The sequence below is a fragment of the Phocoena phocoena genome, chromosome 3 (assembly GCF_963924675.1).
Source record: "Phocoena phocoena chromosome 3, mPhoPho1.1, whole genome shotgun sequence".
NCBI lineage: Eukaryota > Metazoa > Chordata > Mammalia > Artiodactyla > Phocoenidae > Phocoena > Phocoena phocoena.
In genome coordinates, this window is record NC_089221.1 from 94910311 (window position 1) to 94936317 (window position 26007).

The following is a 26007-nucleotide window of genomic DNA, read 5'->3' on the forward strand; positions in this document are numbered from 1 at the left end:
GCCTGGGGCAGAGAACTCAAATGGGGCCCAGCATCTCCCGTGAGATGAGGTGATGAAGCTGGGAGTCTGGGGAGGCCAGAGTTTATAAAACATAACACCTAAGAACAGGTGGCCATAAAGAGAAAGAACTCCAGAGATTTACCAAGCAGCCCCCTTGCTTATTCATATGAGCTTTGACCAATTTTTATGTGTGAGGAAATTGCCACAGGCCAGGGCAAGTATCACCCCAAAGAATTAGAAGGAACAATTTCAGAGCTCACACATGCCGGAAGTAGTGTCTGTTCCCCACCAGCCAGACTAAAAAAAAAAAAAAACCCTCAAAATTCATAGGGCATTGGGAAGAGTAAACAAATGGCTTTACTTCAATAATCACATAAAATTAGTCCTAGAACAAAACGCTGCTCTGTCCTAACAAAGCTTAACAGCAAGACCAAAAAGGAACAAATTGTTCCCAAGTAACTTCATCACACAACAGAAGAAAACTCAAGAATATCTTCAGGAATATAAAAATATCCAGTGCCCAACAAGGTGAGCTTTACGATACCTGGCAGCCAATCAAAAGTTGCCAGGCTTGCAAAGGAGGAGGGGAATACAACTCATAATGATAAGAAAAATCAGTCAAAATTGACCTAGTAATGACACAGATAACAGAATTAGTAAATGAGGACGGACAATAAAACAACAATACTGTAACCCATGTGTTCAATGTAGAGGGAGGACTGAGCATGTCAGACATACAAAATACAAAATATGAAACTGTACGTATAGATGCAAAATAGATACAGGTCAAAAAATGCATACACATATTGTTAAAGGAATCAAAAATTTAAATGGGTAGTAGATTTATAAATGAATTGATTCCCTTTTAAAAAGGAAAAAAGAATGAAACAAAAAAATAGCACTATACCACTGCCTACTTGGCTGTAGATTATCAAATTTAAAAGTTTTAAAAGGGCCATGTGGGCTTCCCTGGTGGCGCAGTGGTTGAGAGTCCGCCTGCTGATTCAGGGGACATGGGTTCGTGCCCCGGTCCGGGAAGATCCCACATGCCGCGGAGCGGCTGGGCCCGTGAGCCATGGCTGCTGAGCCTGCGCGTCTGGAGCCTGTGCTCCGCAACGGGAGAGGCCACAACAGTGAGAGGCCCGCGTACCGAAAAAAAAAAAAAAGGCCGTGTATAAGGTTAACAGACAGTAAATAACTCAGTTTTAGCTGGAACCCACCAGAATAAACAAAAATGCTTATACTAAATCTATTGACAGCAATAAGAATCAAGTGTCTTAAAACAGCTACTACCCTTCAAAGTGTGTCACTCCCGTAACCACACTCAATGTCGTGGCATTGGGCTCATGTAGGGATGGATCATAATGAAGTGTCCTTCATCCCTCTCTTTCCTCAGAACTAGATATCAGTAGGACAAAGAGCTGCCTGGTCAGAAATACTAACAACCTAATATTAATAGATCATTAAGTAACACTTTAGATTATTAACTCATTTCAGTAAAACAGACCACACAATATGCACAGTATGATTTTATACAGAAAAAGTTAAAGGTCTAAAGTTATAAAGGATCAAAATTTAGTTCTAAAAATAAGTTCTACCTTTAAGGTTTTGTAGGCACTGCTCATAGTGGTTACACGGTGGTTGGAATGATTACCACCCAACTTACAGAGATGACAAACTGGCCTCCTACATAATTCACAGTACATGTTTATTCTCTCCGTTTCATGTTCTGGGCACATTAAAATCTATTGAATAAAGAATAAAAGTGGGATTAAGGGTCTTCATAGCTTACATGGCACTCAAAAGATTTCAAGTAATTGGATAAAGTCCCAAAACACAAAGATTTGCTTTATGAAATCACTAAATAAAGCCATTTAAAGTAATGGAAGTGTAAAAAGAAATAAAAGCATTTGGTACATTAGATGAGAATTCTCTACATTAGAATTACTCTTTTTCAATTTGAGGGTTCAAACGGTCAATTAATTATGTAAGTGTTATTTCCTCTAAACCTGGTGATAAGAAGGTAAAAGTTTACTTCCTGTAAGACTTAAGTGAAATGCTTAAACAAGCTAGAAAGGTCCCCTGATCATAATGACTAGGTAAATTCTTAATGATCATGATCAATATTTTTTAAGGTATCATAACAAATAACTTATGAGGACCTGTAGACTCATTATCCTCACAAGAAATCTGTTACTAAGAGAGTCTTGGAACACTTTATAAGCTTCCAGATGTTTGCTTTTACATATCGATTGCACACACACTGACCAAATTTAGAACTGTGTTCTCCTGATTTAAGTTTTTACCTTTTTGTTTACTCTGTAAACTATCATCATAGTTACGCTGAATTTTTACATAATGTAGCTGTTTTCATTTGGAAAAGAAGGAGGATTCTTTTAAACTAGTGTGTTAATGGAAATCAAAAAGCTGCCCATTATTCCAAAAGATTAGATTTTAAGCAACTACAACTGGTCTGATAACTTAGAGAAAATTTTTTTTAATTCCATTATTAAAAGTCCTAATACCAATGTGTAGCTCCAGGAGAAAAACTGGAAAAGATTTCAAATTTCTAAGCATGCCCAGGTTCCTACATTCTCAAAGCCATTACATTTAAAATAGAATATAAAGTCAGGCTTTCCGCAAGGAATGCAAGAACTCAAAGTTATAAGGCAAATATTCTATAGGATGAGACACCTTTTTAGAATTTGACTATAGTGAATTACACTATTCACTATTTTGTTTCATCTATAACTTCATTCATTCATAAAGTTTTTCTGTACGTTACTATAGAAATTACCCAGAATATTTAAGAAATGCAAATTCCACTTTAAATACTATATAACCATTATATCATAAGCTTCAAACTATTAGGCTGTAGTTACTCTTATTTATTCATAATACAATTTTAGGTAACTAAAAATGTCAGAATGTTTCCCAATCACATCTTTTAGACAATTATGGATTTATCATATTAAAGCACAAAAGCTTTTTAACTTTAACCATTTCAATCTTAGACAGTATATCTGACATCACCTTTCCTCTCTTACTCAGTTAACATTACAAACATTCATATATTGCATTGTATCACACTGTATTGTAATAGAGTGAACCATAATATTGCCTTCTAAGCTCTGGGGATGTTTAGCAACATACTAAATAACTCCAACTACTAGGCCTTAATTTCTTGTTCCAGCTTTTAAAGTTATTTCCCTTCTTACCGTCAGGTTCTAGACTTGTTACAATTTATCTTATCATATTAAGTTTAATACTCTAACTTAATAGAAACTTCACTTACCTTGGGTCTAAAATTCGTAGTTGGGCCCACATACTCATGCTGCGCTTTTACAGTACCCCAAGGATGATAAATTTTGAAGCATTCATTGCAGTAGCTTGCACTGCAGTCCATGCAACTTTTTGTGGATTCTTGAGGTGGTGGTTTACAAAGGTCACACATAATGGCTGTGGCTGCCCTGGCTGCCTGACGATATCTTTCAACAATAGTTTCCAAAGTGAAATTTCTAAACAGACCGTTGATTCCCCGTTCTCCAAGATCCACATCATGCTCACAGCCAGGACACGGAAAAGTAGTTGTCCTAGGGGTCAATGAATTGCGCTTCCAGCCTGTGTAATTAGTTAAGTCCTTGTTTAGTTACATCGGTAGGAAAATGGATAGAATGAAAACTAAGGAGTCATGTTTTGGAAAGATACATAACTACAAATATATTGCAAAAACATAATACTCAAAGTGGCTCCATATAAATCAATTTATGTACTGAAAATGCTTTTTTTAAAATGGTTTTTCCTTGGCATACAAAAGATAAGCCCAAGTTATTAAACAGTGATCAAATCAAAAAGGAATGAAATTATTCTGTAATAAATCCCATATAAAAACCATATTAAATCAAACAGATATGTGGACAAAACATATAATACAATACTACACAGGGTCAAGATCTTTTGAAATTATACAATTAACATTTATAGTTAATTTCATATATCATTCCCAAAGGAATTTGGCTTGCATTTAAATGAACACAGCCTTGGCTCATTGATAGGAACTGAGTTTATACATAAAAGAGCAAGAGTCCTTAACCCAGCCAGGGTTCATGGATTGACTCCAGGAAGATTCAAATAGTTTGGTAAACTATTTGAAATTATATGCAAAATTTCGCATGTATGTATCCATACATATTTTCTGGTTAAACAACCCATAGCTTTTATCAGATTCTCAAAAGAATATCTGACCACAAAACTGTTAAGAACCACCGCAAGAGAGGGTATCCCACTGTAGTATTGTTTTATCTAGAAAATTCAGTAGGCAAAATCATTAGTTAATTGAGTGCTATCTATAAAAGAGTAAAAAGCTCATTCATAGATCTAGAATCTAGTGACTTTAAGAGGAACCAACCATTTAATATCTTCTTATGATCTGAAAAATAGAATCATTAAGATTATTTAATTCAGTAAGCCAGAAGATACACCAAAAAAATTACAGAAAACTTTACAATATATAAATAATACAATGAATAACCTTAAACATCACACTCTTCTTCAGTATTATCCTGATTTTAACAAATCAAGAAACCAAGGCACGACAGCCCTTACCCACAGGTTCACAAGAATCTGGGGTAGTCTGTTTAACACAGGTGTATGCCTATCATGTTCCCTCCTCTTCTGTATAAATTTGAGTATGTAGCCTTGGTTGCCCGCAAACTAACTTCCTAAATATAAACACAAAGTTTTTAACCTACAGCCTTCTTTCATACTACTATGTATCCAGTACCAAAAGTGAATGGTTAAACTTAGTATACGACATTTAGAAAAGGTCTTTAAACAGCTATATTAATATTGCCTTGGCAACACTACTATCATCACTGAAGACTGTCTTAAAAGATATCTGGCATATCACTACAGGTAAAATTTAGTGATCAGCCCACGATATTATTCATTTGAAGTGACTTTACACCATGCAAAATGGCATTAGGCCCCCAAAGCTACTTATGCAACAAACATGCAGCTGCACTATTTTAAATTTTCAAAATATTTAAAGATATTTTTAACCTTCACATTTTAAAACATATCCAAAAAAGCATACAAAAAAATCTGCCCCATAAAAATTTGAAAATCCTACATAAAATATACTCTTGTAATAATTCTAAAAACATGCAATACAGTACAAGATATTTCACACCACAGCAGGCACATAATAAAATAAGCAGCAGAGCTACTTTTAAAACACATGCCAATGAAAATTTTGTTTAGTGAAAAAACAAGCCAAATAATTCTGGAAGTGATATATATAGTACAGTGGTCAAGTTTAAACAAATGGAAATTCATATTTAATTGCATGCTTCCACACATGAACTAGGTGATATAAATTAAAATGGATAACTAATCTCAACAGTCAATGTTTTTAAAAAAATGAATTATTGGTTTTATGAATAGAAGATTGTGATCAATTAAGTAATGGGGAAAAACAAAAGTAAATTATGCCAGTAAAATCACGCTTTAACACATACACTGGTGACACCCAGACTTTGGCCTCATGTTCAGAAATTTTAGAAAAAAAGTTTTATCCCTTTTCTGTAAACCTCTTTTGTTTTTATAATAATAAAAAAAAAACAAGGTGTAAAGCATCACACTGAACTTCTTATATCAGACAAAATATTAAATCAATATATCTGCTAAAGAATTTTTATTTCATCTGTCTTAACTTCTACCATTGTTTTCATAAAAACAATCAATAGAATATATATTCAGGGTAATAAAGAAAACAGGACAGATCTAAGGATATTCTGGGAAGTGAGCCTGATGGAAAACAATCAAGATGGTAGAACTAAGAATAAAACATAACGGAATCAATATTTCTCTATAACTCTGCTAATATAGTAAACATTAGCCAAATGTGGCCATTTAAATTTAATTTAATTTAAAATTCATGTCCTTAGTTGTAGTACCCACATTTAAAATTCTCAAGAGCCACATATGGCTAGTGGCTACCATCTTGTATGGTGCAGGGTCAAACATTTCTCTAATTATAGAAAGGTCTATGGGACAGTACTACCCAGTAGCATGATATAATGGGGAAAAAAAGTAATGATGTCTTAGAAAGGTAAAGAAGCAATATAGGCCAAGCAATGCAATTTTCTATGTCAAACTCCATTTGCGGGGTCAATAATATTTGCTAATTATCTGAACACTGCCACCTCACAGAATCAATTCTTTCCCCCATACCTTTAACTTCAACGACAGATTAAACTAGTTAAGCATAAACCACGACACAATTATAAAATGAAGACGCAGTAAAAATTTCAAACTCGTTTATAGCAAATCCCCCCCAAAAAGTCAGCTTTCCATCATATGTTTTACCGTTTAAATGATCAAAGAGAATAATAAAGTATTTCAAAACAAAGAGAGTCAATTCATAACAGGTTCCAAACCTGTGCCAGCTGCATCTTCTCCCATATCCTGGCTGCAAACAACTCCCCCACTGTTAACACCTGGACACGTTAAGTAGACTATTTCTCCTCATGCTGGACACTCACGTTGGGCTTCCTGGTGTTGTGCATTGGGCTGATGCCTTATGCTTCCACCTTAATGCTTCCACATTCTGACCATCTGATGCCTATGAGTTACATTTACCCTTTGAGTATTAGCATTTTCAAACTGCAAAAACTTTTTCTCGACTACCCTCTGAAGCAAAAGTAGGTAACAAGGTAATTTTTTAAGCAAACTGTTCCTATCTTTCCTCCTAATTATTAACTTTCAACACTTAAAATTCTCAGGGACTCACTAAAGCCTGTAAGAGAATGGATTACACGTGGCTTCTAGAAGTGGCTGTAAGATTTTAAAATCGAGGCATGTAGAAGCAGGTGAGGAAACCAGAAAAGGGATACATTTCAGGTGTTTATTTTCTCCACTAAAATTTAAGGTATCACCAGCATTCCTGAAAAAAAGTAGCCAATTTTACTTTAAAGGTCAACTGGAGTAAAAAAAAAAAATTATTTTAATAAAATGGGTTGGCCCACCTTTCACACAAAAGCAATGTACGTTATTTACCCACAAGTGAGACCTGAGTGTTAAAACTCTGAACCCAAATACCTTAAAATAAAAACAAAAAATACACCATATGTACAAACAAGCAAAGATTATGGTATTAACTACAAAAATTATCAATACCTTTAAGCAAATTTTTAAATACCGAAGAAAGTACTGGCTTATTTAACCTCCCGAAGGGTAATATGGCTGTCAACGTAAGCTTTGTTCCACTAAGTAAATGTAAAGCATTTTTAAGGTAACATTAAAAAATAACAAGGGGATGTCATTTTCTTTAAAAATATCCCATAATGGATATGTGTGTGTCTGTCTGTCTGTGTGTGTGTGTATACATGGCAAAATGCAAGCACTAATAATCAGAGCTCCATTTAAAAACATCAGAAATTGCTTGGAATTTTAGTCCTGTTGACCTTTAAGTCATGTCAGCCAAATTTGTTCACTTTCTACATGATTTTGAAGACTTGACCACTGATATTTATTAAAAAACAAACTTTATCTATATAAAGTTATTTAATTTAAATCTAACACTATACTGCCTGCGGCCACACAAGCAATAAAGCATTTTCTACCTCTCCACCCCAAAGATCTCCGTTGTGATGCTGTGAACAATGAACAGAAAGCTGGATTTAGAATTTAATTTCAAAGAGAAGATTCACAACATGTTAACAAAAGATAAAGCAGTAACTGTGTCCTACACATAATACAATTACTGAATTAACAGTAAAAAAAAAAATGTTTTTCCTGGTACGCATGGTATTTATATAGAGCCACCAATGTAAAACAGTCATCAAGCTTATCCTATCACAGTTCAGAATTAATCTCTGTTGGTGCATCACTTAAGAGACCTATACTTTATCCTATAGATTTGTATTTTTAAACAATCACACTTCAGAAAACTGTTGAATATATAAAGTAAAAATCAAGCATCTCTTTTCTGGTTTTTTTAAGTGATCTAAATCAACACAGTAAATAAACATTACTACCAGTGATTGTATCTTAATGACAACAGGTAATACAGAATGGGAGAAAAGCTTGCATATATATGACCAAAAATGAACACTTATATAGCTCTTTTATTTTTACACAATTTAACATGCTAGTGTTATACACATAAATCTTACTCTCCTTTCAAGGCATCCTTTTATTTTAAAATCTGTCAAATGACCCATGCAATGCTATTTGAAAGGAATATGTGTGAAAGTGTAAGCCACATACGTCATTTTGCATTTTCCAGTAGCCACAAAAAAGTAAAAATAAGTGAAATTAATTTTAGTAATACATATTTAACCCAATATATCCAAAAACTCTCATTTCAAAATGTAATATAAAATTATTAGAGGTATGTTATATTCATTTTTTCACTCTCAGAGGTACAAGTGCATATCTCAATTCAGACTAATGTGTTTCAAGCACTCAACAGCCATATGTGGCTAGTGTACTGGACAGATCTGGAATTTTTGCTGTGAATATACCCAGAGTACTACTACTCTTCCACAAGGCAGCCATCATATTATGCAGTCATCCCTTCACCAAATATTCTTATTTCCTATAATTGATCTCCACAGAGAAGCTTTCCAACTTGCCCCCCATGAGGACATAATACAGCTTAACAGGGTTCTTCCTAAAGAAGAGGGAGGAACATCTCGGTAAATCTATTTTTGATCTCTTGTTCTGGAAAAATGCCATCATCGATAAATATAAGCCATCATGGCATGCTCTGTACAAATCTTATAGCAAACATTTGTCATTCAACATCCACTCAACACATATTTATTAAACATCTACCAACTACTGTGCTAGGTAAGTTCCTGAAAACAGAAACAGTTAACTATTTTTCATCTATATTTCATTCATACTTTATATCTATCACATAAAAACCAAATCTTAAGACTCAAAGCCTATATAAAACACAGAATTTCATGAAATACACATGTGAGCTCAATCTAATGATCAGTAGAAATACTAGTATTTAACTACAATTTTATTTAATGGTCTGTGCTGAATATTAATATACAAAAAGTGAATCTTCTTGGTCAATCAAGCCAGGGTCCCTAATTATCCAATGAGGATCTAGCAACAGAATATGAATTTTTATCTGGTAGAATGATTTCAAGCTATCACTGTCTTTCCTCCCCTCCTCAGTATGCCAGTTTCCTAACAGGGACGAAAATATAAAAGTGATGACTTCACAAAGAGCATAACCCTCTCCAACCTCATACATCCTGCACTCCCATTGTTACCTAATGCTCCCTTTTTTGTATATACATATAATTTTTATGTGTGTAAAATATCCTCCAAGGAATTGGTGATTACCATTTTAAAAAAATTCATGTTTTTAAAATACCATAATACCACTCTTAGAACAAATCTCCTCTTATACACTCTCTGATGGAGCACATAGACACAAATATTGCCCAAGGAGACTCCATATCACAGCATGGACCAAAAAAGATGGCATTCTCTAAAATGCAAATGAGGATAAAAAGATTCTTTTCTGATTTTAAAAAAAGGGTTTTTTTTTGCAATATTAAAAAGTTACTCCTATACTAAAGAGGGAGAAATGGACAGAGTGGACAAAAGGATTAAACTGAAAACCTCAAAGCCCAAACTGGGCAGAGCTGAAGCCCTGAAGTCTGGTGCTCATGGCCGCTCGAGGACTCTCCTCCATAGGAAGGAAGTGCTGAACATGATGCTGTGGTATTTCTACCCAAACCTCTGCCTCCCCTTGACCCTTACTGCCAATCTTGGCCCTTAACTTCCCAGTGGCCCTGTTCCCAATGATTTTAAATTAATTTTGATCTACATTAATCCTGCAATAGATGTTCAGAAGAAAGAAACACCATCCCAATAGGAAAAAATTTAAACACCGGCTATATAATAATGGTATAGGACTTCCCTGGCGCCGCAGTAGTTAAGAATCCGCCTGCCAATGCAGGGGACACAGGTTCAAGCCCTGGTCTGGGAAGATCTCACATGCCACAGAAGCAACTAAGCCCATGCACCACAACTACTGAGCTTGCGCACCATAACTACTGAAGTCCGTGCGCCTAGAGCCCAAGCTCCACAATGAGAAGCCACCGCAATGAGAAGCTCATGCACTGCAATGAAGAGTAGCCCCCGCTCACTGCAACTAGAGAAAGCCCACACGCAGCAATGAAGACCCGACGCAGCCAAAAATAAATAAATTTATTTTAAAAAATAAATAAATAATGGTATAGTACATGTGCTATACATCTAATTAGATCTACTTCTACACGCTACTACAGAATTCCACTACTGTTTAGCTGATGTTCAAAATCCTTATTTTAAAATTTGGATTAAAAAATGGCTGAAGAATAAAATGGAATAAAATGATGCCAAATAACATTCCTCTAAAAAGTCTTCTAGAACTGGGCATTATGTAGTCTCATCCCTTAATTCTGCATATTTACCTATTACCACACATAGATGGTTCCCTAGTAAGTACTTCAGTGGTCCATTATTTCATTCCTCATATAAAGGACTTCACAGGGTCAGAACACCCCCTAAAATACAGATAGAGTTAATAATGGGTTCAATATAAAATTCGTGTTCAATATCCAATATCCATTTTAAATCATACCAAAAGACAATAAAAGTTCATTTTGACGTTTTAAAAGAGAGAGGGCTTCTTTTCTAACTATAGTTTTAATTTATTCACCTGGAATGATTAACCCCCAAAACAACGAAAATAATTTCCCTTCCACAATTATCACTGAACATATAACCAAACTCCACCACCCCAGGTTCTACCACATACCTGGTCTGCTAATTCTGTCAATTTTATCCATGCTAGGGGAGGGAAGCCGAAGTCGAGGACTGCTCTGATTGGAGTTGTCTGATCCCACGTCATTGAATGAATCATCAAGCATCAGTAAGAGTTCTTTTACACATTTATGACAGATACTATGTTGACAAGGGAGAATCAACGGGTGGGTAAACAGCTCCTTGCATGCCGGGCAAATGAGCTCTCTTTCAATATTCTTAATGGTAACCTTAAGTTGAGAAAAAGAAATCAGAATCAAAGGTTTTTAGTGTGTAAATACATTAACATGCTTATACCTCTTGTATAAGTACATGTGTTAACCTTTCAAAAAAGAATTAAACAGATTTTTTTAAAGTGTGAAGTTTCGTTTTGGCTATGAAAGTCTATACCATTAATTATGTCCCCCTCATCATCCATTGCCTAGAGGTGAAGGGGCATGAAATGGTTAAAGAAAAAAAAGAGAGAAAACCTGAAGTATGAGAAAAATTAGCATAAAGTATTAGGGGGCCATACTATTTCATCAACAATTATTGTTATTAAATCATTATTAATTAACTGATTTAGGACTTCAATGAAATCCTGAAAGTAGATTACTTCAATAAAAATTAAGTATATAGCACTAAGAATAGGATTATTCCTATTTAGCACATTAGCTCTGTAACTGGCAAGTAACAAGAGCTGGTAAAAACTGGGTTAGCCGTTATGTTCATGGAACTCTACTTGAAATCTATTTACAAGCTGAATTATCTGCAACTTTCTACATTAAATGTGACCATTTTCCACATGCTGCAACTGTAATGTAGGTAAGAGTTTCTCAGGCTGCATATCAAAGCAGTTATCTTAAAAGCACTTTATGAATACTAAAAGGGTATAGGGGATTAGAAGGAACCATTATACATGCTCTCTCGATACTACAGGCTTGCAATATTTTCAGTGAGAAACATTTAGACTCATCACAACTAAAAACGTCTAATGACCTCATACCAGTTTTCCCGTTCTTTGCCTGTGTAGTTTTTCCCCACGGATCCCAAACTTCAGGTGCTATGAATCTATATTTAGCATACCTGCAATTTTAATGATGGTAGAATTTTAAAGTACTCATAACCCTGTACAGTCATTTCAACTACTGGAAACACAGAGAAAATTAAAACTGAATTAATTCACTTGTTTTAGTTAAATAAAAATGCATGTGAGTATTCCCCTTAAAATGACACCAAGTGCTTTAATAATCCCTGACAATAGCACTTCAGCCAACTGGCTTTATCACTGTCAATGGGTCTTGTGATGCAGCGTTTCTTGATGCATCACACAATGTTTAAAAAAAGCCCACATCACATCATAGTTTTAGTAAATTTGGAGGATATCCACACCTCACAATTCACATCAAACAATACAGAATATTCACATTCTCTCTCATTTCGTAAAGAATTTGACATCTGATTCAAAAGGAAATTATTGTCCTGAATGTTCAGAACAGGCTCTCACGCCCCATTTTATGAGAGGTGTACTTCCCACTGAAAGATCTAAAATCATTTCCACTTTTCTTGTACACAAAGCAGTGCATAAGCTTGCTAATCACGATGGATATAAAGCAATTCTTACGCAAAAGAAAAATTTAGTGCTCATTTTACACTCACTGAGAGGAAACAACCTGATGAAGAGAAAGGTGATGTGCTGGCTCCCCCAATTAAGCTATTTCAAAATAAATGAGGTTCGACGGGAAACTAGCAAGTTGGAAAGAATTGCATATCCGACCCCTTGAAACAAAAACACTTGTACCCCGACAGCTGCTGCAGTAAGCCCGCCTCCCGCGATCAGGCAAAGGCGGGGAGGAGCCACTGCTCGCGGCGACTGCGGGCCAGGCCCGCGAGGGTCCGAGGGGGACTCGAGAGCCGGCGCCACCGCGCTCCCAGACAAAGGAAGGCGGGACACGCGCGGGACACGCGCCCCGGGCCGCGACGGGCACCCGACTCCCTAAAGCGAATTAATTCTACAATCTGAATACCATTAAATAGCCCCGCCCAAACTCCCCGAGGTTCTCAGGTGAGCCATCACCGCACAGGAGTGGCACACTCTTCCGGGCCCCGGTGACCCCGAGTCCGACCGTTCCACTGAGGGGCAGAAAGGGGGCGCCCCGGGTTGCGAAACCCTGCCCGGGGCGGGAAAGGCGAAGAGGAAGCGGGGCCACCACACGCCCGCCCTCACTCCTCCGGGGTGACAGGGTCCCTCACGGCTCAGGGCAGAGGGGAAAAAGAGACCCAGGGGACCCGGCGCGCCGCCACCGAGGCGTTAGGCGGCCGTCCCTCTCCCCCACTCACCAGCGAGTCTGAACCATCCCCCTCCATGGTAGCCTTTTGCCAGGTGTCATCAAAGGCAGGATCCAAACAGGCAGACGGGCGGCCCCTGGCTGGGTCTGGTGAGCGGGTCCCTGTGGCGGCCTTGGAGCCTCGGTTCGGAGCCGGAGGGCGAGCTGGTCAGCCGGACCCGACCAGCGGACCGACGCGGCGAGGAAGAGGCCAGGGCGGGCGAAAGCAAAGACGCGGAGAGGCAAGCTTTGCTCCCTACGGTGGCTCCGTGAATCCCGCCCCGCAGCCGGCTGCAGCGGCGGCTCCTGCGGCCTGCGGCTGGGCGGGCAGCCACGCGGAGACCAGGGCCAGGGGTCCGTGGAGGGCGGGGCCAGGGCGGGGCGGCGCCGTCGCCCGGGCAACAGCGCCCACCGCACAAAGGAGGAGGGGCCGCGGGCGGGCGGGTGGAAGGCCCAGCGGCGGAGCAGTGGGCGGGGGTGTGGCAGTTGGCGGGGTTCCAGCTCGCTCAGCCACCGCAGCTGCCCCTTCCCCGCCTCTCCTCACTGCCGCCCGGGCCGCCACCTTCGCCCCCTGCCGGGTAGAAAGCCTCGGAGGGTCGGAAGTGAGGGCGGGGAAGGGGCGGTGGAGGCCGAGGGCCGACCCGGGGCGGGGCCGCGGTGGAGCGGTCCGGCGGTGCTGCCCCGGACTACTTCCCTAGCCACTGCTCCGCGCCGACCCTCCGCTCTTCATTTTTCTTTCCGTGCGCTTTGCTAAAGCGCGGACTAAGCATTCAGAGACAAGCTCCATTTTCTGACTCTAGCCAGGGCGGCAGGGAGAGGGCTGGCCCCGGCCGCCTTCCCGTGCCGTCGCACCCGGCACACAGAGTCGCGCGCGGGGGAGGCGACCAGGGCGAGACCCAGCTCACCCCGCCCCAACCGGGGCCGGGGGTTTCCCCTAGAGGGTCCCTGTCCCCGCCCCGCTCTCCTCCTTCTCTTCCGGCCCGATTCGTAGCGTGCACTTCACATTCCCTGACGGGTCACCAACCACTCGTTTTCTGCTTCTGCTTTTACACACCAGGGCGCCGCGCTGCCACGCACGGCACGTTCTTGCCAAGTGGCGCGGGGACAAGCCGCAGCGTAGGGGTCCCTCTCCCGGGTACTGGCCGGGAATTAGAAGCGGCAGCTCCCTGCCCCGCCTAGTGTGTGCGTCCCGCCGCCGCCGCCGCCGCCGCCGCCGCCGCCGCGCGGTTCCCACCCCCGGGCACGGAGGGTGTGGGGAAATCGGGACAGCTGGTTGGTCTTTAACGGCTCCGGCACCCACGCCGGTGGGCGCCCGCCCTGTGTTCAGGCACCGTTTTTCCAGGTCGGAGACTAGCCGCATAAAGTTCACCTGCTGCGGTTCAAGCGCGTTTCTTCCAGTTTTCAAGGCAAACCGAAAACACATTAACGTGGGGTTGTTGGAAAAACCGTATTGTTAGATCACGCCACCGCCCTCCCAGCTGGCTAAATAATTCCATCTCATGTATAGACTGAGAAAACAGGAGCTCTAAGCAGCTGGACGAAGGGACCACAGAGCTGTAGCGCGGCATCCCGTTTAGGTTTTGACACGCTTCCCACTTTTATTTCCCATTTGGGACAAGTCTCTGTCTGTGGCAAGTTCCGCTGTCTTCCCACAGCACTGTCAGCAGTAATAGCCTCTTCTCCAGCCGACAATTAAATAACGCTGTGGCAATGCAGAATTAAGAACAGCAAGGGACCGTAGCAATTGTCTTTAATGGAATACCCTCAATTTACAGATGAGGTGCAGAGAGGATGAACACCTTGCCAAGTAATGACTGGACTATTCTGATCCAGATTAATGCCCGCTGCGTGGCCGAATATGCTGGAGTTGAGGCTGCTTCCTCCCCACAGGTTCTGAAGCGTCCTAATCAGAAGGGAATTGAGGAAGATAACAAAATGCGTGTGTAATTTAGTTACCTATATGATGTCCTACACCATGTTCCCATATAGATTTTAAAAGTCTCGACCATTAAAAAGCATTATAAGTCGGTTTCTGTCTTTAATTCTGGTCTTTGGGTTCAACAATACCCCTTTGGCTGTAATCTCACATCAGCACACTTGAATAGTGCTTTGGTCCAAAACTAACGAAAGTACAGAGTAAAAGAGATTAGAAGGTTTCATTAACATGAACTAAAGAAAAAACTGTACAGACAATACTTGGCTGAAAATAAATTTGAAAGCCCTTCCATTATGCAAATCAAATGACAATGAGTTATTTTCCACCTGATTCTCAAAGTTCAAAAAATATGTTAATACACTTGGTAAGAATGTGGGAAACTAGACACTTTCAAACTTTTTTGTAACAGTGTAGATTGGTCCAGCTTATTTGAAGGGAAATTTTGTAAAACCTATCAAAAAATTTCAGTGTTTCTCCTTTTAAGCAATTCCACTTCTAATAACTTTCCCACTGAAAGACTTGCATTGTGCACAAAAACATGTACAAAGATCTCAGGGGGACTTCATAGAAATTAAATATCAACTATCCATAATGTACATCCATGCCATGAAAAGGATTTCTAAAATAGTGTAAAACAAATATAAAAACATATGGATTCTGTATGTTGCCACTTTGGAAAAAAAAAAAAAGGTGAGACAGGCAGGCATATTGCTTACATTGGCAAATAAGTAAATAAAAGTAAGTCCGAAATGGAGCACAAAAATTGGTAACAGTGTTGTGGAGAAGTAAGGGGATGGAGTCAGGTGCGGAAGACACTTTCCACCCACAATGTATTGTATTATTTGCACTTTATAATATGTGTATGTTTTACTTCTAGAAACTTTTTAATGTAACTTAATCCATAAACTTTTAAATCCATATTTATTTAAACTATTTAACCCATATACTTTTAAAAGCAAAACGGGGGAGGGGGAATATTGGTAAGAAGATAGCAAATATGAAAACCAGCAGTCTAAATGACCACTCTCCCATTTGCCTAGTCATTTCTCCCCCGCTTGGCTGCCATGCTTTGGGGCATCTCATCACTTTCTCTCAACATCCATCCATCTCAGCCTCCCAGTTATCAAAGATACCAAGAGGCTTCCCAGTTCCTCAACTTAAAATCCTGTGTGGTTTGGGTTTTTCGGTTTTTTTTTTATAATTCTTCTCTTTCCTTTCCCCATACCTCTCTCTGACAGCCTTCAAATCCTCTTACAACAACTCAAAATGAATCTAGTATAGTATGGAGGGCCTAGAATTACCATGCTTCTTCTCTGTAGACATTTGAAGGCGTTTATGTAGGACTGACATGAAAGATGTGTTTTGTTTTGTTTTTTAAATCATTATTCTCCCAGTTTGTACTGCATACACCATCCCTTGGTGCCTGTCCCTCCCCAGTTTGGAGTATCCTAGCACTTTCTTTTCCAGTAGTTTCTTTTAAAACATGGGTCAAAATTCAACACAAGGAAGCCTATTCCACATCTATCACCCCCTCCAGTCTACAGACCTTCAATACTCCTGCCTATATTATGATATCTTGTGCTTGGTGGTGGTGTGTAATTGCTCTTCTATCACAAGGGTGTGAGCTGTCTCAAATCTATCTGCTTCATGAAGTCCAAAAGGTCAATTTCTCCTCCTTCACCTGCCATCAACCACCACTCCCGAAACACACACACACATAACACTATTCAGGTCTGGTAAAACAGACGTTCAATAAATGTTCATTACCTCACACTTAAAATATAAACCTGATACCCTTTAGTTTCTACACTATTCACTAAACTGACTTACTTGCTCTCTTTCCACACTCCTAATACCCAACAAGAGCTTAAATTCCTGGCCAAGTCAGGTCCTAATGACCCTGGTGCATATTTGAGTCAGTGCTGTGAGGTTTGGTCAGAGGTCAAACAGCCAGGGTACTGTTCTGTTAGTATATCCTGAACAAGAACAAGCAACAAGGTCCCATGGCCAGCATACTTCTAAACCTTGCCCCCTGGTGGAAACAACCTGGGTTTTCAATTAAGAGAGCCCCTGGACTTAGGGGAAGTAAAGAAGGTGGCAATGAAGTCAATTAATGAAGTCAATCACAGGGTTTCACAGTGGACTGCCACATGCACTGTCTAAGCTACTGGGTATCAGGAGGTTACAGGTGAAGGCACAACAAATGACATTTACCAATTATTGACCCAAGCATCTGACAAGCCAAGCTTACCTGTCATAAAGTGTTTCTGTGGGAACAACCTCAGGGGAGAGGAGTCCAGCAAGCCAGGAAGTTCGGATTTCCCTTGCCGAGCCAACTCGAGCTCATCTTTCAAGGTGCAAATCTAGAGCCTCCATCCTCATTAGTCTAGTTCTCATTGGTCAGCTCCCTTTACTCTGAGTTCCTCTAGCACTTAGAGTCTTACCGCTCAGTTTAACACGATTAGGATGCTCTCATTTCGTACACTCGTGTTTGATGTTTTGTAAGCCTTATCTTCCCATCCATTTCAAGCTTTTGTTTGTTTAAGAGAAAATCCAGGAGGCATTTATCTGCTAACCGGTAGCACCAGACCAGCGATTTGAGAGTTGATGAGAGGTACACTGCTGCTCTGGCAGACACTTCCCCATTAAAGGCAGGAGTGTACTGGCTGCATAACTGGTGGGCAAAGGGGTCCCTTAGCCAACTTGGGGTGTGAACAATATCGATAATATTCAGAGGTTGTTAGCAGGTCCCCTTTGACCACATCTTATTATTCCTACACTTAGGGTTGCTAGGTTTAGCAAATAAAAACACAGGACACCCTGTTAAATTTGAATTTCAGATACATAATGAACTTTCTTAGTATATGTCCCAAATATTGAATGGGATATACTTACATTAAAAAAATCTGTTGTTTAACTGAAATTCAAATTTAACTCTACATCCTGTATTTTATCTGGCATCTCTACCTCCCATTGTTAATGATCATAGTTTGCATATAAGGGGTCTCAAGACCCAACCCTGTTGTCAAAGTAGCTAGATGTAATAGCTTTACTTACCGAAGGCCTACTATGTGCCAATAACAGTATTAGGAACTTTGCACAGAATATTCATTTAATCCTTGCAATAACCCTGCGAAATAGGTATAATTCCCTTCAGAGGGGACATGTAACAGTCACAAGTCCTCTCCACCTCTATTCGGAGATTAAGTAATACCCTCAAGGTCACATGGCTAGATACCAAGAGCCAAGATTCAAACCTGGGTGTCACTCTAGCATCCCTACTCAGGCCCACAGGAGTGTCTAACAGGCAATTTCAATTTAATAGAAAATATGATTTAAACATTCTTTGACAAAGCAGTTTCAGAGACAGTTTTTTCCCCCAAAATTATCTTTCGAGTAATGTAGTAAAAACATCAGAGGGAAATTCTGATATTTATAAAATTAGCTATGTTCAAGTTATCCTGCTATCATCTAAATCTCTTCACCTTTCCTCCTCCCCACAACACACACACTTTACCCAATCCCAAGATATAAAAAAATATTTTATAGGATACTTTGCAGTGTGTACAACCTTAGTATTATCACCCAGTTTGGATTCAGTTGTGTGAGCAACTATCTATTGAGCCTTCTAAAACAGATCATTTGGTGGTATGTTTGTTTTGGTCTCAGGAGATGTTTAAGACTTTACATTAGTCGAGATGTGAGGATTTTCTAAACGTAATTATTTCAGAGTATAAGCATCTTCTTGAAAACAAATTTTGTGTTTATAAAAGTTCTTGAATCTTTTGTGCCTCAAAGATATTCAAAGTTAAAAGTAATAATTCACCCAGTAATGGAATCATCACCTGTTTCTCGATTAAAATTAAATGTAAGCTTTCCAAAGCCTTTTTATTTTGCTCAAACTATTGTACTCCTTGGATGTACCTGAACAGTAATTATTGAACTGTGGGAAACAAGAAGTGCTTTCTGGCTGTGAATACATAAATATAAGTATGTTTAAATGCTAAATAAAGAAGCATACTGAATTTAAATTCTTCTATGTTCCTTGTCATCAAATCTTCATTATATGATTCTAGAAAAGTGTGTGATAGTGTGAAGAAAAGAAATGTATGAAGATGATAAAAAATTAATAAGTTAAATCTTTCTAGAGACCAAAACAGTTTGAAAATACTGCTTTGTGTAATCCTAGATATTGACCACAGAGTTGGAAAGCTCTCTTTTAGCCCAAAGAGATGAGTTACAAAAGAAAAACCAAAACAAAACAAAAAAACAAAACCTCAGAAAGCAGCTTCCAGAAATGGTACAAATTTCTGTATTTCTGTGATAGTGACATATAAGCAAGTCCATTTACATTGATTTTTAAACCTCTTGAGAATTATCATAGGTATTAACCATACCCATAGGGTATTGTTTGATGAACAGAAAGACTACAATGGTAGAGATCACTGTGTACTTTAAATATTAAAGTACTCATCACAATAGAGTAAAACTAGATGATCAACTTTGTCATGTGGGTTTTATGTTACTCTAAGATGAAAGGCTCACCTCCCACATTCAAGAACACAACAGTAAGCTAATTTAATTTGAAATAGACACACAGCAAACTGCTGCCCCTGGGAGATGCAGTGGATTGGAGGTGGGAGTGAAGTTCCACCTTTTACTCGTAAAATTTTCTGTAAAGTTTGAATATTTTGCAATGAGCATGTATTAAACGTTGTAAAGTTTTAAAGCCATCAGAGACAAGTGAAAGAAATTGGGATGATGGTCAACCCACTGGTCTCAACTTTGAAGGAAGGGAAGGAAAGGGCAGGGGGTTAGGAAGACAAGAGCCTCTGCTATTTTTTTTTTTATTTTAACTCCATGAACTTGGCGTAATTAGATCAGTTTCACCTTACCAACTTGAGCTACAAAGTGGAACCTAACTTCTCAGAGGAAAATAAAGCAAGTCAAAGGTCTGCTAGTCCTTGGCTAATACTCAGCGAGGTATTCGGTGTTCAAATCCTGTATAATCACATATATAAGCAGGGTTTTAAATAGAGTTGGGGGCGGAGCTGTGAGGAAAGTGGGCAGAGAATAAGCTTGAGTTGTAATGGTTAGGAGGCTACTCCTGACCCCTCACGCCCCACCCCGCCAAATAAAAGGCAGAGGGAGGAACTGTCCTAAGATCTCACTGTGAGAAGCTACTTCCCAACTCCAGAGATTTCACAGGGATACCTGCCTGTCTAACTTTGGAAGTCAGCTGACCTCCGGCTCCTGCTTTTGCTGCAGGCCCATTACTGAAACCTAGTGAAGAGGGTCCGCCTACTGGAGAGCGAGGCAGAGAAATTCAGTGGATGAAGCCAGAAGGTTATTTGGGTTCTGTTTTTTCATTACAGTGAGCATATTGTGAAACACAATGCTAATTCTGAGAGGTTTGTTTTTGTTCACCTGACTTTATTATAAGAAGTTTTAAGGGTTCACTAACGGTTCTGCCCTACTCGCCCATTTAGTATTCATGAGAAGTTCACCTGCCTGCTTCATAATCACCTCGGATGTCAACTTGCAGATCCCTGGTCCCACCTCAAAACTATTCTCTCCATATATCAAGTGTTGCCTGCTATTGAAGGAAAGTATTATTAACCAACTAACACAATTCTGGCTTACTCTGAAGAATGTCTGAGCACCACGGGCCTAAACTCACCTCTCCATCATCCTATTCCGATCCCATCAAGAGTGGTACATTTATTTTACAATCAACAAAAGGCATCCTCTTTCCTTCTCCCCGCCCCCCGAGTTCCTAGGCAACCAGGGTCCTGCTGTGTGCTTTAGAGGGCCAGTTTCTGGCCCTCTTGCGGCAAGCCTTCTCGCTCAGGGCCAGCACCTCCTTCTGGACTTCTTTCCCCAGGGTCGGTCCTCCAGAGGGTAGAGAGGGCTGTAGTACGCATCCCAGACGGGGCGGGGAGGGGCAGGGTGCTGGTGGCCAAGGGGAAGCTGTTTGGGGCGACAAGGAGCTTGGAGATGCTGGTCAGGATGTCCCTATGCATGTGCAGGAGGCTTCTCGAGTTGTAGGATGGAGCCCCAGGATTCGAAGAAAAGTAGAACCAGGGTCCTCCATTTGTACTTCTGGTCCGTGGTGTAAATGATAGAGATGGCCCGAAGCACAGCCTCTACCTTCGAAATGTTAATAAGTATTCTGTTTCGGAAGAGTGTGTTCCGTGTTTGAAGAACAGGAGAGAGAATTCAGGGAGGCTCACAGTTCGCCCGGGACGCTTTCGTCTGGGAGGGCGTTAACCGGCTCCCCAGCCCCGGGAGCCGGGGGACTGTCTGGCCTGAAGCATCCACGGAGTTGGGGTTAGTGAGGTATGAGACTGATGTTTCAGGTGCTCGCACCAGAGCTGCAGATCATCCTTATCCTTTCTGATGACCGTGTGCAGGGCCACAACCTTTTCTCGAAACTCCAGGTGCAGAAGACAAACGCAGACGCCGTTTCTCGCCTTCTAGCCACAGGCGAATCCCGGCAGGCCGCGCACCGCGCAGCCTTCTCATTTCCCGACACTTCCCGCCTGTAAACCAATTAGGTGCCTCTCCAGGCACTTTCTCTGAGGCCCGCCTCCCGCAAGGCTTTCAGTTTAGGCGCGGCGCCACCCGGCCCGGCCGAGGGCGCGGTCACCACGCGTCACCGACAGCGCAAGCCTGGGTTTCTAAAGGGCTCCGGGACAGGTGCCTGGCTGAAATCCGGTGCCTTAGCATCTCCTCCTTCCCACCAAAGGAAGGATGTTTGAAATGTTCCCGACCTGGGACAACGGCCAAGGACCTGGAAGGAGTGCTGATAACGCCAAGGCTTGGCGAACGGGGGTTCTTTTCCTATTTATCCGCCATAAGGTCGGACTGCTTGCTGAACCCGATCCCACCCTCCTCGCCTATCCACCGTCTGGTCCGACCCTCCCTCTGCGCTCCGCGCCTGGACGGGCGACGTCAACCACTCGATGTCACCACGTTTAGGAGCCCTGGGTGCGTCAAGGAGAGCCCTCTGGCCAATGCCCGACCCTCCTCCCCATCTTCGCAGGCTGAGATCTTGACCCTCGCCGTCCCGAGAGCCCCCGCGGTCGCCCAGCTGGCCAAGTGCCTTTTGGCTCATTTCAGAAATGCCGCGCAATTAAAAAAAAAAAAAAAGAAAGAAAGCGTCTACTTTGCATTCTGCAGCTGCTGGGGCGCCCTGGCTGAGAGCGCTGACCTGGGACTCCAGCCCCGCCCTCCCCGGCGGCTTCAAGGGCCCGGGACGCCTACAGCCACAAGCCGAGCAGTGCCTGGAGTGGGGGGCCACAGGCTGAGTAGTGCCTGGAGTGGGGGCCCAGTCCGCGGTTCCGCGCGCCCCGGCACTTACCTTGCCTCTGGCTAGCAATTCCATGATGTAGCCAAATTCACTTATGTCCCCCGACTCAGACATGGTTACGACCCTTCGCAAACTCGGGAGGAACCAGGCAGGTGCATCGAATATGTTCTTTTTCTCTCTCTTGCTCTGTTTTTAGTCTGAGTTTTGCCAAGCACCCCGCCTGTGTGCTGTTAACGAGGAAAAATGAGAAAGCGGGGGGAAAAAGCAAAAAGCGGGGTTGGGTGGGATGAAGGCCATAGAGGGCTCCTGGGCAGCCACGTCTGGCGTTCTTAGCTCCGGGCAGGGCGACGTAACGCAACAAACGAGGGCGGCGGCGGCGGTGGCGACCGTGAAATCCTCACCGGGCGGAGCAGGGCGCGGAGGCACCGCCTCCTCGGGGATCGCGGCCCGCGCCTCCTGCCAGGGGTCGGAAGGCTGCGGAGACAAACACCTACACAAAAGCTTGTCTGCTCCCGGCGTGGCGCCGCCCCAGCCCGGACACCCACTGGATAGTTAAAGCCGTCCTTTATGCGATGGCTGAGACGGTGGCTGTCTGGAGCTCTCAACGCAAGGACCAGGAAAAATCCTCACCCCACTGTCTGGAGGTGCGAGGGCAGAGAGAATGAATGCAAAGCAGGCACAACAAAGGATCTGGCTGACAGCGCCGGAAAAAAAAATAAGTGAGGGCCCAGGAAACGGCAACGCCGCATCTCAAGTCAGCCTTCCTGAAACCCAATAGGTAACAAAGACCAAGCCAGCGCTTCTGAGATGAGAACAAATACCAGGATTGTATTTTAAACACTCTAAGTGTGTAAGGTCGATTGTATCTCTATATCCTCTTGATACTCAACTTTCCTTTAATTTAAAAAAAAAAAAAAAGGATTCCTGCCAGCAAGATTCCTGGACATTCTCACTCCTAGTTACGACTAACTCACTTTCCAATTATTTATTTCATTGATTGAGTTAAACATTCAGTGCATGTTTCTCACATTTTATACTTCTTTTTAAAATAGCAGCTCCCCTAGGAGGCTGCAGCTGAAACGGCCTCTTAGTCTTCTCCCTGCTTCGCTCATACCTGACTATCTTTGCTTCTCTTGAGAAGAAAACTTGGCGGAACAAAGTCAGGACTACTCTATTCCTCCACTATAGGCAGTCTCTTATCTTTCTTGAAAAGGAGGAAAGTGATAAGGGCATGACCTTTTCTTTAAAAAAAAAAAAAGAGAGAGAGAGAGAAAGAAGAAAAGAAAAGAAATGCCAGCTATGATTAGATTAGACACAACTATAAGATTTACTGCAAGAATGAAACCATTTCCCTTAGGGGTTTTTCTTGTTTGCCTTTTCTTTGGGTCATTTTCTGATTTCTCTTCTCTGGTCCAGAAATCCAAAAGTATATAATGATTTCTTTCTTCTTTTTCCTGCACGTAAAGCTCCAATAATGTTGCTCCTTGACTCTTCTTCCACTAGAACTTTGCTCCTTCTTCAGTGTGTTACTTTTCTAAGTTGGTGCCGATCGCCTCTTAGAGCAAGCAGCAAAAGTTAATGTGTTGGGTGTTCACAGTTGGGCTCAGTAGGAGATAAGACAAAATCATAATGCTTCCTGTTTAGAAGCTTCTTGTCCTTCTCAAGTTCTCCAGAACCTTGTGTATGCCCTTTGCTTCCATAAGGAAAACTAAACAGAATTCAAGTAAGGTCTGTAGCATCCATGAATGCATTCCTCCCCAATATTAGCAATACTTGACAGATTGCCAGAAAGAGGTATTGCTTTAAAAGAGAGTTTTTCACACCCAGAAAGTATTTGGGCACATAATAAAAATCACGATGTTAGAGCCAAACTAGTCTTAAGTCAGGCATGACAAGCAGGAAGGAGGGAGAGACAAAGGAACAAAAAAAGCCAAATGTTTCCCCTTAAAAAGCTTACCCCCAAAACCCCATCCAATGACCTCCACTTACATCTCCCGTATGAGAACAAGGACATATGTCCACCCATAGTTACAAGGAAGGCTGGGAAGGTGATTATTTTACTCTGGGAACATTGCCACTCTAAACAAAATCAAGGATTTATTAGTGAGGAAGAAGAAGAAAGAGATACTGAGTAGGAAACTGTTGGTTTCTGCTACCCCTGGGGTAAGTCCATTCAGTTTCCTGAGTTTCTTTCTTCTTTATTTTCACTTTTTTGCCAGCACCACGCGGCATGTGGGATCTTAGTTCCCCGACCAGGGACTGAACCCGCCAGGGAAGTCCCAGTTTGCTGAGTTTCAATTTTCTCTTCTGTAAAATGACTGGTTTTGAACTAAATGGTCTCTAACCTCTTCCTCCTCTTAATGCTCATGTCTCCAATCTAAGGATCCCTTTACCATCCGGCAGCACTAGCTGCTCCTCTTTTCCCTGAATAAGTTGCTATTATAAAAGCTCTGTCCACCCGATCACTTGCTATTAGGAAATACTCCAGGCAAAATATGCTTAACAGTTGCCTGGATTCCCACCCAAGGCCAAGATGGGGCTGGGGGCAAGGGTCTTAGAATCAGCTGCTGTAGTGGCAAGAAGTGGAACTGCCCATAAGAGTCCAGATTGGTGCCCACAAGTTGGACACCGAACATTTACTCAGATGCCTGGTGGTATTTACCACTCTTTATTTAGTCACTGAGCGAATAGCACTATGGAACATTAAGAACCTTTCAAAGATGACAGGCATACAAAATGAAGACTGCATTAACATTTCCCTTGAAATTCTCTGTACAGACTTCAAAGACACAGGATCAGTCAGTAGGTGCCAAACAAAATTTGCTTTATTATTTCTCTTACTTCTAAGAACAAAATAAGATTAATATCATACAGATTAATATCTAACTTCATTCCCCATAGGAACCAAAATTAAGAAAAAAGTTAATTCACATTTCTCAAAAATAATAAAAGTAGCATGACAGATGCTGCTTCACAGGGAAATTCCCCACCTAAAAGAAAGATATTTAATAGAGGGATTACATGACGTGTGAATTTTTCACACTGAGAAGTCTAGCAATATTAAAGAGTCCCTCGCTGTGGGAAATCTAATTGTCAGTTTCCATCTAATGGAGAAAACTTTTCAATATAACTGCTTAATTGCCATGCGGATTCCTGAAATGACTCTAACCTATAGACAGCCACAGCTTTTGGCTTCATTTTCATCCATGACACCCTACTTTCTCCTCCTTATAGTAAACAACGTAACACAATAGTTTTAACAAATAACACAAAAAATACACATTCCAAGTTTTTCTTAGCTGTGGACACAAATAAATAATTGTACAAATTTAGAAGTTGAAAATCTATGATGATGAATGTTTAGCAGTTTAGGAGTTAGAGACTGGAATTAGTAATATAAAAATATCCTGGTTTTAATAAACCCTCATATTTACTTCAACAGTCTTTATTTCAAAAGTGGAAACATACAATGTAGCTTTCTGACACAAATGCATCCTAGCACCTATACGTAGAAAGGTCATTTAAAAAACCAAAAATTTTAACAGCTTTATTGAGGTATGATTTACATACCATAAAATTCACCAATTGTAAGTGTACAGTTTAGTAATTTTTAT

General features: G+C 41.1%; 1 protein-coding gene across 2 annotated transcripts in view; it reads right to left on the bottom strand.

Moving 5' to 3' along the window:
- The window catches only part of TRIM36 (tripartite motif containing 36), a 51462-nt gene extending 28955 nt beyond the window's left edge, over positions 1 to 22507 (bottom strand). Inside the window, exons 1-4 of one of the 2 annotated variants that reach the window (XM_065874082.1) lie at positions 22445 to 22507; positions 10835 to 11069; positions 3296 to 3621; positions 1599 to 1745 (exon numbers count right to left, since the gene is read on the bottom strand). In XM_065874082.1, coding sequence (XP_065730154.1) covers positions 1599 to 1745; positions 3296 to 3621; positions 10835 to 11069; positions 22445 to 22507 — 771 coding nt within the window. Of the gene's footprint in view, positions 1 to 1598; positions 1746 to 3295; positions 3622 to 10834; positions 11070 to 13158; positions 13186 to 22444 lie in introns of those variants that run through there. The other variant, XM_065874083.1, reaches the window with a different exon arrangement.
- Between the last annotated feature and the right edge of the window lie 3500 nt (positions 22508 to 26007).